At 41.7% G+C, this 15000-nt stretch overlaps 1 protein-coding gene across 1 annotated transcript in view; it reads right to left on the bottom strand.

Annotated features, from left to right (window-relative positions):
* inppl1a (inositol polyphosphate phosphatase-like 1a) overlaps positions 1-15000 on the bottom strand; it is a 55040-nt gene that overhangs the window by 13479 nt on the left and 26561 nt on the right. The window contains 18 exon segments of the mRNA XM_079824532.1: positions 109-198; positions 1246-1327; positions 1450-1538; positions 5414-5513; positions 5770-5908; positions 5987-6083; positions 6172-6289; positions 7964-8160; positions 9445-9547; positions 9640-9746; positions 9847-9997; positions 10077-10172; positions 12374-12463; positions 12559-12649; positions 12843-12989; positions 14610-14697; positions 14801-14922; positions 14924-14940. Of these exon segments, the coding sequence (XP_079680658.1) occupies positions 109-198; positions 1246-1327; positions 1450-1538; positions 5414-5513; positions 5770-5908; positions 5987-6083; positions 6172-6289; positions 7964-8160; positions 9445-9547; positions 9640-9746; positions 9847-9997; positions 10077-10172; positions 12374-12463; positions 12559-12649; positions 12843-12989; positions 14610-14697; positions 14801-14922; positions 14924-14940 (1924 nt within the window).

The raw sequence follows: 15000 nt of genomic DNA, 5'->3' as shown, positions 1-15000 counted from the left end.
GAGGGACACAGGTGACGATCACATGACAGAGGGACACGCGTGACGATCACATGACAGAGGGACACGCGTGACAGAGGGACACATGACGATCACATGACGTGTGAGTACCTTTCTTAGAGACGAACTGTGAGGTCACGCCCACCTCGAACGTGCCGAAGACAGGCGAGTGATCACTGGTGACGATGTCATCCGTACAGCCTGACACACACACACACACACACACACACACACACACACACACACACACACACACACACACACACACACACACACACACACACACACACACACACACACACACCATCAGAACTTCATAAGAAACAGTCAGTTATTTCTCACACACTTTGATAATATTCAATATGCGTTGCTATGCGTTTTTTATTTTGACTGCTGATCTAACAATAAAACTGCTTTAATGCAAATACGACATGAATAAATAAGAATATTTAATAATATTACTTAAAAATCTATATTTGCATATTTATTGCAATATTTAATTGCATATTTTTACTAAAACATTGTAACATATTTAGAATGACATTTAAGTGACATAAGATTTAATTATATTAATGTATATAATAATGCATAGTAATAAACATCAATATTTGCATATGTAATCAGATATTTCTACCAAATCATTTTAATATTTTTAGAATGACTGTCAACATTTTTCACTGACAACACAAATAAATTGAATCGATTTTGAATAATTTCTTTAAAATATTGTTTGAACTGATTCACTGAAACTATTAATACATAATTGCAATGTGTAATTATTTTTAGCATATATAATTATAATAAAACTAGGGCTGTCAAAAGATTAATCGTGATTAATCGCATCCAAAATAAAAGTTTGTGTTTACATAATATATATGTGTGTGTACTCTTTTAATTATTATTTATATATAAATACACACACATTCATGTATATATTTCAGAAAAAAATATTATTTTTTATATATAAAACATTTATATTTATATATATTATAGATTATATAAATGTATATACATGCAAATATTTCTTAAATATATACATGCTTGTGTGTGTATTTATATATAAATAATACCACACACATATATTATGTAAACACAAACTTTTATTTTGGATGCGATTAATCGCGATTAATCTTTTGACAGCCCTAAATAAAATATATACTATAATATTTTATCAAATATTGAAAAATATTTTAAAAAGTGCTTAGATATAAATATAAATATGTTTTAATATGATATTTGACTGTGTACCGTATGAGTTGCAGACGATGTGTGTCTCAGGATAGGATTTCCAGAGGATTCGGTCACACCATGAAGGAACGTTGGTCCGCATCTGAAACACGAGAGGAATTTAAGGAATGCAGGACGCTTCACTTCCCTCGGCAAAGGTCAGGTGACAGGAAGCGTAAACATGTTCGCACAGATTCTGATGTCAGGGTGATGTGAAGAGTTTACCCCGGTGGCTTTCTGCTTCTGCCACACGTATGTGTCCCGTGAGCCGCGCTCATAGCGGTATGTGGGCGGGTAGCTGATCTCCTCCTCCGCTGGACACACACACACACACACACACAGGAAATGATGCGGTAGGGAAAGGAAATGTTGATGAGCCAAGACACTCAAATCTCAAAGGCACGTTTAGATAATCTAGAGAAAAACTCCAGCATGCTTTTAAAAAAACTCAACCAAGTAGATGATGTCAATAAAAACTGAGTTATATTCTTCACAGAACGTCCATGTTTTTGTAATTAACAAATTAATTATTACTTATTAATAAATATAATTTATTAATTTACTTATTAAACACACACACACACACACACAGTCAGACAGACAGACACACACACACACACACACACACACACACACACACACACACACACACACACACACACACACACAGTCAGACAGACACACACACACACATTAAGTCAGACAGTCACACACACACACACACACACAGTCAGACACACACATTCAGTCAGACACAGTCACACACACACACACACACACACACACACACACACAGTCAGAGAGACACAGTCAGACACACACAGTCAGACAGACAGTCAGTCAGACACAGTCACAGTCAGACACACACCCAGTCAGACACAGACACAGTCAGACACACACAGTCAGACAGACAGACAGTCAGACACAGTCAGACACACACAGTCAGACACACACAGTTAGACACAGTCAGACACACACAGTCAGACACACACAGTTAGACACACACAGTTAGACACAGTCAGACACACACAGTCAGACAGAGTCAGACACAGTCAGACACACACAGTTAGACACAGTCAGACACACACAGTCAGACAGAGTCAGACACAGTCAGACACAGTCAGATACAGTCAGACACACACAGTCAGACACACACACAGTTAGACACAGTCAGACACACACAGTCAGACACACACAGTTAGACACAGTCAGACACACACAGTCAGACACACACAGTTAGACACACACACACAGTTAGACACAGTCAGACACACACAGTCAGACACACACAGTTAGACACAGTCAGACACACACAGTTAGACACAGTCAGACACACACAGTCAGACACACACAGTTAGACACAGTCAGACACACACAGTTAGACACAGTCAGACACACACAGTCAGACACACACAGTTAGACACAGTCAGACACACACAGTCAGACACACACAGTCAGACACACACACACACAGTTAGACACAGTCAGACACACACAGTCAGACACACACAGTTAGACACAGTCAGACACACAGTCAGACAGAGTCAGACAAAGTCAGACACAGTCAGATACAGTCAGACAGACACAGTCAGACAGACAGAGTCAGACACAGTCAGATACAGTCAGACAGACACAGTCAGACAGAGTCAGACACAGTCAGATACAGTCAGACACACACAGTCAGACAGAGTCAGACAAAGTCAGATACAGTCAGACAGACACAGTCAGACAGACAGAGTCAGACACAGTCAGATACAGTCAGACAGACACAGTCAGACAGACAGAGTCAGACACAGTCAGATACAGTCAGACAGACACAGTCAGACAGAGTCAGACACAGTCAGATACAGTCAGACACACACAGTCAGACAGAGTCAGACACAGTCAGATACAGTCAGACAGACACAGTCAGACACAGTCAGATACAGTCAGACAGACACAGTCAGACACAGTCAGACACAGTCAGACAGACACAGTCAGACAGACAGAGTCAGACACAGTCAGATACAGTCAGACAGACACAGTCAGACACAGTCAGACACAGTCAGATACAGTCAGATACAGTCAGACAGACACAGTCAGACACAGTCAGATACAGTCAGACAGACACAGTCAGACACAGTCAGATACAGTCAGACACAGTCAGACACAGTCAGACACAGTCAGACACAGACAGATACAGTCAGACAGACACAGTCAGACAGACACAGTCAGACACAGTCAGACACACACAGTTAGACACAGTCACACACACAGTTAGACACAGTCAGACACAGTCAGACACAGTCAGATACAGTCAGATACAGTCAGACAGACACAGTCAGACACAGTCAGATACAGTCAGACAGACACAGTCAGACACAGTCAGATACAGTCAGATAGACACAGTCAGACACAGACAGATACAGTCAGACAGACACAGTCAGACACAGTCAGACACACACAGTTAGACACAGTCAGACACACACAGTTAGACACAGTCACACACACAGTTAGACACAGTCAGACACAGTCAGACACACACAGTCAGACAGACAGAGTCAGACAAAGTCAGATACAGTCAGACAGACACAGTCAGATACAGTCAGACAGACACAGTCAGATACAGTCAGACAGACACAGTCAGACAGAGTCAGACACAGTCAGATACAGTCAGACACAGTCAGACACAGTCAGATAGACACAGTCAGACACAGACAGATACAGTCAGACAGACACAGTCAGACAGACACAGTCAGACACAGTCAGACACACACAGTTAGACACAGTCAGACACACACAGTTAGACACAGTCACACACACAGTTAGACACAGTCAGACACAGTCAGATACAGTCAGACAGACACAGTCAGACACAGTCAGATACAGTCAGACAGACACAGTCAGACACAGTCAGATACAGTCAGATAGACACAGTCAGACACAGACAGATACAGTCAGACAGACACAGTCAGACAGACACAGTCAGACACACACAGTTAGACACAGTCAGACACACACAGTTAGACACAGTCACACACACAGTTAGACACAGTCAGACACAGTCAGACACACACAGTCAGACAGACAGAGTCAGACAAAGTCAGATACAGTCAGACAGACACAGTCAGATACAGTCAGACAGACATAGTCAGATACAGTCAGACAGACACAGTCAGACAGAGTCAGACACAGTCAGACACAGTCAGATACAGTCAGACACAGTCAGACAGACACAGTCAGACACAGACAGATACAGTCAGACAGACACAGTCAGACACAGTCAGACACACACAGTTAGACACAGTCAGACACACACAGTTAGACAGAGTCACACACACAGTTAGACACAGTCAGACACAGTCAGATACAGTCAGATACAGTCAGACAGACACAGTCAGACACAGTCAGATACAGTCAGACAGACACAGTCAGACACAGTCAGATACAGTCAGATACAGTCAGACAGACACAGTCAGATACAGTCAGATAGACACAGTCAGACACAGACAGATACAGTCAGACAGACACAGTCAGACAGACACAGTCAGACACAGTCAGACACACACAGTTAGACACAGTCACACACACAGTTAGACACAGTCAGACACAGTCAGACACACACAGTCAGACAGACAGAGTCAGACAAAGTCAGATACAGTCAGACAGACACAGTCAGATACAGTCAGACAGACAGAGTCAGATACAGTGAGACAGACACAGTCAGACAGACACAGTCAGATACAGTCAGACAGACAGAGTCAGACAAAGTCAGATACAGTCAGTCAGACACAGTCAGACAGACAGAGTCAGATACAGTCAGACAGACACAGTCAGACAGAGTCAGACAAAGTCAGATACAGTCAGTCAGACACAGTCAGACAGACAGAGTCAGATACAGTCAGTCAGACACAGTCAGACAGACACAGTCAGATACAGTCAGACAGACACAGTCAGACAGAGTCAGACAAAGTCAGATACAGTCAGACAGACACAGTCAGATACAGTCAGACAGACACAGTCAGACAGAGTCAGACACAGTCAGATACAGTCAGTCAGACACAGTCAGACACAGTCAGACACACACACAGTCAGACAGACACACACACAGTCAGACACACACACACACACACACACACACACACACACACACACACACACACACACACACACACACACACACACACAGAGAGACAGAGGTGAGCCGCACCGAACCGAAGGAAGACCTTGTTCTTCTCCCTCTCCAGATTTAGCTGGTCCACCTTTAACAATGGCTCAAACTCCTTCCTGTTGATGTAGTTGAGGATTTCCTGTAAGAGAGAGAGAGAGAGAGAGAGAGAGAGAGAGAGTCATACACACGCCAGTGTTCAGACGCCACAGCTGTGCAGGTTACAGCGCTACACTCCTGCAGATACTAGTGGAATTATGGGATACACATCAACGAAACAGATCATCCAGGTCAACACACATAAACTACGTCTATTTCTCCCAATCCAGACTTTATAACTCACACTTGAGTCAGGCACAGATATAATATTGTAATATCTCGTTAGATTCTCGCTTGACCTGAATGTCCATGTCCAGACGGTAGTTGAGATCGCCGAACCAGAACAGATGCGTGAACCTCAGCGAGATGTCGAAGGAGTTCAGCTGTTTATCGCCCAGAGACAGCTGACGCAGGATGTCCAGATAGTTCTGGTTGCGTCTGCCAGGGGTCAAAGGTCATTAGGACTCCCAAAAAAAGACAACACAATGAATTGTGTATTTGCTGGTCAAGTCACACCTGTGGATTTTCTCATTGCCCGACGTCAGGTGACAGTTAACGAAACCAAACGACGTTCCGTTGAACATGAAGGACACGCCCACTGCGCCTTTGTTTCCTAGGATCAGAAATAAACGTATAGAACCGGATCAGAAACACACAAAAAAAAACACTGAGGAGGAAAGTCATCTCTGGCTCGTTCTGACCCAGCGTATTGGCGATTCCCGTTTTGACGCTGGACATTCCCACGTGACTGATGCGGTTCTCGTGCTCCGCCTTCACCAAGACCACGATCTTAATGTTCCACAGCGTCTGCACTGCGACCTGCAACACACAAACACAACATTTGAGGCTGTTCTCGCATTGAGTTACTGTGGAAAGTTGAGAAACACAGACGACCGACACATTAAACTCTAAATAAAGTCATAACAGTCGTTAAATCTGCACAGAACGAGCCCCTGATATAATTCCGAGTTATATTCTCGCAATTGCAACTTTTTTTTCACTATTCTGAATTTTTTCCCTCAATTATGTGTTTATATCTCACAATTCCAACTTTTCTCGCAGTCGCAACTTTTTTCCAAACAATTATGACTTTTCCTAAATTCCAAGTTTATATCTCGCAAATCTGACTTTATTTCCTGCAGTTGCAACTTTTTCCCTAGATTCCAACTTTTCCTTGATTCCGAGTTTATATCTCGCAATTCTGACTTTATTTCTCGCAATCGCAACTTTTCCCCCAACAATTCCGACTTTTCCTTCAGACAGACAGTCAGACACAGTCAGACAGACAAAGTCAGACACACAGTCAGACAGACACAGTCAGACACATAGTCAGTCAGACAGACAATTGCAACTTTTTCCCTAAAATCCATCTTTTCCTTAATCCCGAGTTACATTCTCGCAATTGCAACTTTTTTTTCACTATTCTGAATTTTTTCCCTCAATTACGTGTTTATATCTCACAAATCCAACTTTTCTCGCAGTCGCAACTTTTTCCGAAACAATTCTGACTTTTCCTAAATTCCAAGTTTATATCTTGCAAATCTGACTTCATTTCCCGCAATTGCAACTTTTTCCCTAGATTCCAACTTTTCCTTGATTCCGAGTTTATATCTCGCAATTCTGACTTTATTTCTCGCAATCGCAACTTTTCCCCCAACAATTCCGACTTTTCCTAAATTCCAAGTTTATATCTCGCAATTCTGACTTTATTTCTCGCAATTGCAACTTTTTCCCCAACAATTCCGACTTTTCCTAAATTCCAAGTTTATATCTCACAATTCTGACTTTATTTCTCGCAATTGCAACTTTTTCCCTGAAATCCATCTTTTCCTTAATCCCGAGTTACATTCTCGCAATTGCAACTTTTTTTTCACTATTCTGAATTTTTTCCCTCAGTTACGTGTTTATATCTCACAATTCCAACTTTTCTCAGTCGCAACTTTTTTCCAAACAATTCTGACTTTTCCTAAATTCCAAGTTTATATCTCGCAAATCTGACTTTATTTCCTGCAGTTGCAACTTTTTCCCTAAAATCCATCTTTTCCTTAATTTCGAGTTTATATCTCACAATTCTGACTTTATTTCTCACAATGGCAACTTTTTTGCCAACAATTCTGATTTTTCCTAAAGTCTGAATTGATATCCTGCAATTCTAACTTTATTTCTCACAATTGCAACTTTTTCCCTAAATTCCAACTTTTCCTTGATTCCGAGTTTATATGTCGCAATTCTGACTTTATTTCTCGCAATCACAACCTTTTCCCCAACTATTCCGACTTTTCCTAAATTCCAAGTATACATCTTACAAATCTGACTTTATTTCTCGCAATTCCACGTTTTTCCCTAAATTCCAACTTTTCCTTAATTCTGAGTTATATTCTCACAATTGCAATTTTTTTCCACAATTCTGACTTTTCCTCAATTCTGACTTTATTTCATGCTGTCACAATTTTTTTCCAAACAATTCTGGAGCAGCTGGTCTCCACCTCTCACCGGTTTATAGTCGATCTCTGTGTATTCTTTGAGGGCGCAGCGGAGCGCTTCCACCCACTCCTTATCACACACAGAGTTCTCCTGCGTACCGAACACATAGATGTCATGAGGGATCGTAACCGCCATCTCGTCCAGAGTTTTCCCCAAGCCTCGAGATAAAATCCACGATCCCATCGATTTCGGAGCAGGAACGCCGCCTGCAGAGAGAGACAAACGCCATGATTTTTATGAGAACTGTTGTGGCCCGTCATGGTAGCTAGGGTGTTGTGGGTGGTCGTCAGGGTGTTGCTAGGGTGTTATTTAGAGTTTCGGGGGCAGTCGTCATCAGGCATGTGCACCGATAGACCCCAAGTGGCTAGTCTGGCTTTGACATTAAATAGCACCGTGCAAAGTCAGAAATGCCATCAAAACTAATAAAACTGCAAATCTGACTTTATTCCTCGCAATTCCAAGTTATTCCCTAAATTCCAACGTTTCCTTAATTCCGAGTTATATTCTCGCAATTGCAACTTTTTTTCACTATTCAGAATTTTTTCCTCAATTACGTGTTTATATCTCACAATTCCAACTTTTCTCGCAATCGCAATTTTTTTTCCACAATTCTGACTTTATTTCATACAGTCGCAACTTTTTTCCAAACAATTATGACTTTTCCTAAATTCCAAGTTTATATCTCGCAAATCTGACTTTATTTCCCGCAATTGCAACTTTTTCCCTAAAATCCATCTTCACCTTAATTTCGAGTTTATATCTCGCAATTCTGACTTTTTTCCACAATTCCAACTTTTCCTTACTTCCCAGTTGTGTTCTCGCAATTCTGACTTTTTTCCACAATTCTGACTTTTCCTCAATTCCAAGGTTATATCTCACAATTCTGACTTTATTTCCCGCAATTGCAACTTTTTCCACAATTCCGACTTTTCCTTAATTCCATGTTTATATCTCGCAAATCTGATTTTATTTCTCGTAATCACAAACTTTTTCCCAACAATTCTGACTTTTCCAAAATTCAGAGTTTATATCCCTCAATTCTGACTTTATTTCTCACAATTGCGACTTTTTTCCACAATTCCGACTTTTCCTTAATTCCAAGTTTATATCTCGCAATTCTGACTTTATTTCTTGCAATCACAACTTTGACTTTTTTTCCACTATTCTCATTTTTTCCCTCAATTACGTGTTTACATCTGACAATTCCAACTTTTCTCGCAATCACAATTTTTTACCACAATTCTGACTTTTCCTGAATTCCGAGTTTATGTGCCAAAAATTTATTTCTCGCAATTGCAAGTCCGAGTTTAAAACTCGCAACTCAGAACTTTTTCTCGCAAATGTGTGTTATCATCACATAATTATCACTCTGACTTGCCACCTACTGGCGGTTTTAGTTTAATATATAATAGTATAATTTCATTTTCCCCAACATTTCACAGCGTGTGTGTGTGTGTGTGTGTGTGTGTGTGTGTGTGTGTGTGTCTCACCCATGTTCCACGATCCGATGAAGACGGAGATCATATCCGGCTCGTCCTGATTGGAATGCTTGTTCTTCATGAGTTGCAGCAGTTGGCAGAATGCTTCCCTTTTCTACAGGTCGAGAAACATGCGATTAATCTGTGGTTCAGCGAACACACTTCAGCGAGTATCTCTACACGTCTGACAGTATGAATCTCACTCACTTTTGCACTGGCAAAGATGAAATCTTTCCTCTGGCTTTTGTCTTTTTCCTTCTCAAAGACGATTCCGAGTTTGTTTTGAACACGCTGAGACTTAATCAGCTGCCGAACTACACACACACACACACACACACACACGTAATTTCCATAAAGATACTTTCTCAGCCCTTTACTGCTAATAATGTAAGATTAACAGCATCACCGACTCACTCTTGTCGTGTGTGAACGTGTTCCAGTCTTCCTGTGCGTCCTTCATTTTCTTCATCACCACCAGTTTCCCTGCCTCCACATCCACACTCAGCGAGTACTTCTGACTCTTCCCGATCTTCGTCAGGTCAGCCAGATACACGTCCAGTTTCACCTGATACACACACACACACTCACACACATAAGCCAGAACACAAGCGCTGGTTGGACAGTGTTGTGATGTAGCGCCTTACCTCGAAGGTTTGCACAGGAATGGCTTTGTGTCTGATGGACAGCAGCGGTGAGATGGCCGGAGCAGAAGAGCTCATGTCCTGAAGCGCCTTCAGAGCCTGATGTACACATCAATGCAGTTTAAAAGAGCCTTAACAGAGCTGTTAGTGCTACTGAATCAGACCCATTCATAGTATACAATGACAGGTTTATTAAACAGTCGCTAGTAATGATTTATCACTTTTGACCAATAGGTGGCGCTGTGACCAAATTGATGTGGTGTGGTCAGAGCGAGGTGACAATAGCACATGCAAAGTTTGGTGTCAATGTGCCAAAGCACTGCAGAGATACAGACTCAGAGTCATTTTGGCATCATGCCTCAAATTTATTGGTGCGGTGTACGAAAACGGTTTCGTCTGTCGACGCGAAATCCATACATTTTTGCCCACATTGTCTGTACATGATCTGACTTGAATTTGATGAAAATAGGTTTTGAAAGAAAATCAAAATGGCGGACAGGACGTTCAGCCAAATATGGCAAAATTGGTATCTATGTTCTCTATTACAATAGGTTCATTTAATCAGAAGTTATTAACATTTGTGCAAGTTTCATTATAACTTTTCACCACAAGGTGGCACTGCCTCGAAACATTTCGAGTACCTTCAGGCCATGGTGCCGAAGACACATACTGAGTTTCGTAATGATGCGCCAATGCGCCAATGTTTGTGATTTTTGCCCAAATCGTTCAGAAGTTATAAGCAAAATATACATTTTTCATATCTCCTGACCACTAGGTGGCACTACGGCGAAACTGTGCAGGTCGCCTCAGGTCATGGTTGTCATAACACACACCATGTTTGGTCAGAAAAAATGATCTGGTTAAATTTTCATGAAAATCGCATTAACAGCTTATGAGTTCGAAAAAGTCGTTTTGTCTGAAAATTCAAAATGGCGGCCAAGAACCGAAGATGCGTAGACACCTATTGTAATCGCTGCCAAACGTTGTCTATGGCTGCCCATAGAAGCGCTTGCGTGAAAGTTATGAAATTTGGCACACTGATAGAGAACAGTCTGAACTGACACCACAGCGAATTTGAAGACTCTAACTCAATCCCTCTAGCGCCACCACCTGTCCAACGTTTGACTTACGTTTGTGCTCATAACTTTTGAACCGTAAGGGCTAGAAACAAAATCTTTTTTTTACTCTGATTCTTTGGCGATTCGTCTATGCGTTTTTTTGTGTATTCTGACCAAACTTGGTGTGTGTTATGACAACCATAACCTGAGGTAACCTGCACAGTTTCAGAACAGTGCCACCTAGTGTTCAGGAGATATGAAACATTTATATTTTGCTTATAGCTTCTGAATGGTTTGGCCAAAAATCAAACCAAAACTGGTCTCTTTAGATTTGGTGCAGCATGCCGAGACAAACGATACCGAAATTCTCCCAAATCGGCCATTTTAGGCGTCTGCCATTTCGAATTTTGTCGTAAAATGCTATATTTTATGAGCGCATTTGTGTATTGTTATGAAACTTGGTATGTTTCTTTGGCACCATGCCCTGAAGGTACTCTAAAAGTTTCGGGGCATAATGAAGGTATAATGAAATTTCCAAAAATGCTTAAAACTTTTGATTAAATTAGCGTATTATAAGGTCTTAATAGATTCCTTGGGTCATGCCGAGAACATAGATGCCAATTTTGCCATAGTCGGCCGAACTTCGAATTTAGTTTTTCTTTAAAAACCTACTTTTTCAAACTCCTCCTAGAACATTTGTCCGATTTTCCCCAAAATAGAATCGTATGATCTTCAGACTGTGCTGGCAATTCATTTATTTAGCTTAAAATCATCTTAAAAATGTCTTTTCTTGCTCATTGTTGCCCCTGGTCTGATCTTACCAGCCATGTTGGCATGAATTATCGTGTTCGATGTGATTGGTCCCGATAACTGCTGTTTGCAGCTATATTTTTTGTTTATAGCCCCTTAGGGTTCAACTTTGGACAGGTGGTGGCGCTAGAGGGATTGAGTTAGAGACTCCAAATTCGCTGGGGTGACAGTTCATACTGTTCTCTATCTGTGTGCCAAATTTCATAACTTTCCCACCAGCGGTTCTATGGGCGGCCTTAGACTCAAGAGCGGAAGAAGAAGAAGAAAAACGCCAACGATTTCAATAGACCTTGACCCACTAATAAATAATAATAAAAGTGAATAATTATCAGATGACGTCTTTCATCAAATTAAGTGCATACTCTAAAAGCACAGGGTAAATTTGTGCGTGTGTGTGTGTGTGTGTGTGTGTGCGTGTGTGTGTGTGTTTACCTTCTTCTCTATAGACGACAGCAGATCCTTGAGGATGGCCAGTTTAGTGACCAGATGCTCCAGCTCCTGATCTCCACCCTGAGACATGGACTACAGACGGAGATCAAGTGAGCAACAGTTAGAGCGCGTATCAAACCCTCAGCACGCATAAGCACACAAACGGCAGGCAGGAAGTGATGTCACACCTGCTGGATCATTCTGGACACCATGGAGGCGCTCTGCTGATCGAAGACCTTGGACAGGATCTCCAGGCCACACAGAACCTTATCCACCTCACTGCGCACACACACAGACACGGAGGAGGTACTCAAGTGTGCAGGAATAAACCAGAGTGTGTGTGTGTGTGTGTGTGTGTGTGTGTGTGTGTGTGTGTGTGTGTGTGTGTGTGTGTGTGTGTGTGTGTGTGTGTGTGTGTGTGTGTGTGTGTGTGTGTGTGTGTGTGTGTGTGTGTGTGTGTGTGTGTGTGTACCCATGCAGGCGTTTGCAGGACGACACCAGTGTCTTGTTGAGGTGTGGCAGGTTGTTCGCTCCCTGTTTCACAGCCTCCAGGTCCAGAGCGTAGCTGCCCTTCAGGTACTCGTGAGAGATGGTGCTCAAGCCGTTCGACGCCGTCACGCTGATATCAACATTAATGCACACATTCAGAATAATAATAATAACAAATATAGCTGCAAGCAGCAATAGCGCAACAGAAGCAAACAAGGAAGCAAGCAGCAGACCAACTGAAAAAATGAAGACATTTGAAGACAATTTTAAGCAAAAATGTTAAAACCCCACATTAAAACATTGAGTTGTATAGAGCCAATGTCATATTTTGTTTAATTATAGCGCCAACAAGAGGCACAATCCTACCATTTTTTTATGTGTCCTCAGAGTGAGCCCATACAATTTTGGTGAAAATATCTCATTTCATTTGGAGTTTTATATGAAAACATTTATATGAAAAAACACGTAAAAAATTACTGACACCTGACTTTGATTGGATTTTACTCCCCCTTACTATCAATATTTTGACAATTGGGCATTAGCGTTTAGCTATCAACCTATGTTTCTGAACTTCTGACGCTGGTTTCGTCTCGATCGGACTAGCGGTTTCGAAGATATTAGCTAATGTTTTATAAGCGCTAAATTACAACGCTGCACAAACCATACGCCGAAACCTGGCAAGTCTGGTATTGTTGGACTCGGCAAGGATTCAGGAGACAAAAAAAGTTACTCCCATGAAAATAAGTCAATCTCACCCAAAGTTATAAGCATTTGAGAAAGAAAATTAATCTCCACTAGGTTGCGCTGTTTCAAAACTTCTCAGGCTCTTTCAGGGCATTGTGCTGATGACCCATACCGAGTTTCACAACAATCCGTTCATGTGTTCATAAAATACAGCATTTTAGCACATAATTCAAAATGGCCGACAGTCAAAATGGCCGAAAATTGGATATCAGTCAGCATGATGTCCCGAATCTAACGAGACCACTTTTATGATTTTTGGACAAATGGTTCAGAAGAGTTATAAGTAAAAATAGCCATTTTTCGTATCTCCGGACCAAACGCTGCATGTGTCCTCAGGTCATGCTTGTGATGACATTTACCAAGTTTGGTTTGAACACGATAAAGCGTTGCGGAGATATAGTCTTAAGTGTATTTTCGCAACCGCTACATAAAATTTGTTCGCGGGTTTATCGAAAACGATTTGACGAATTAACTTGAATTCCATAACTTTTTGTCGGCATGGTCTGAAGATGATCTGGTTTAATTTTTGTGAAAATTGGAGCAACGGCCTAGGAGGAGTAAATTAAAAATGGCGGGAAAATTGTCATGTCGAAAAATTACATCATAGGGTGCAATCGAATCGAATTTTGTCTCTATCACTTGCGGTTCAAAAGTTATTTGCATAAACATGAGTCAAACTTTGGACAGGTGGTGGCGCTAGACGGATTGAGTTAGAGACTCCAAATTTGCTACAGTGACAGTTGAGACTATCCTCTATCAGTGTGCCAAATTTCATAACTTTCCCGCCAGCGGTTCTATGGGTCTTTCATGCATAACTGCAATCAAAGTTAAACTGCATTATAATATTTGCAGATTCCCTGTTAAATCTGAAACTGGTTGTTTGTCGGGTGTTTTAATGCATTATACTTTCTAAAGGTGTGTTCAGTGAATAGAGAAGTATTATAACTGTGGTCACAATTATTCATGAGCTCATACATGGCTTATAATCTCATGGCTAGTCTCTCACCTCTCAGGGGGCGTGTCTGGACTGATGAGGGCGGGGCCACTGCTGGAGGCGGTGCGTGGAGGGAGGGGGGGCTTCTCATCTTCACCATCTAAACACACACACACACACACACAGAGAGATGATATATGAATCATAGTGTGTGTGTATGTGTGTGTGTGTGTGTGTGTGTGTGTGTGTGTGTGTGTGTGTACCCGAGTAATCTCTCTCCTCTGTGGTTTCCTCTCTTTCCACTGGAAACTGCAGTGTGGTCACCAGACCCTGACTGGGCTGAAGATACAACTGAATCAGCTCAGGAAGAGTCTTAAACCGCCGGCTGAACGCCCTGGGACGTCTGAAACACACACACACACACACACACACACACACAACTGGTAGTTTTAACCTTTGTCCT

This window comes from Gobio gobio, assembly GCF_949357685.1.
Source record: "Gobio gobio genome assembly, chromosome: 8".
NCBI classification, from domain to species: domain Eukaryota; kingdom Metazoa; phylum Chordata; class Actinopteri; order Cypriniformes; family Gobionidae; genus Gobio; species Gobio gobio.
This window is presented reverse-complemented; position numbering and strand designations above follow the sequence as displayed.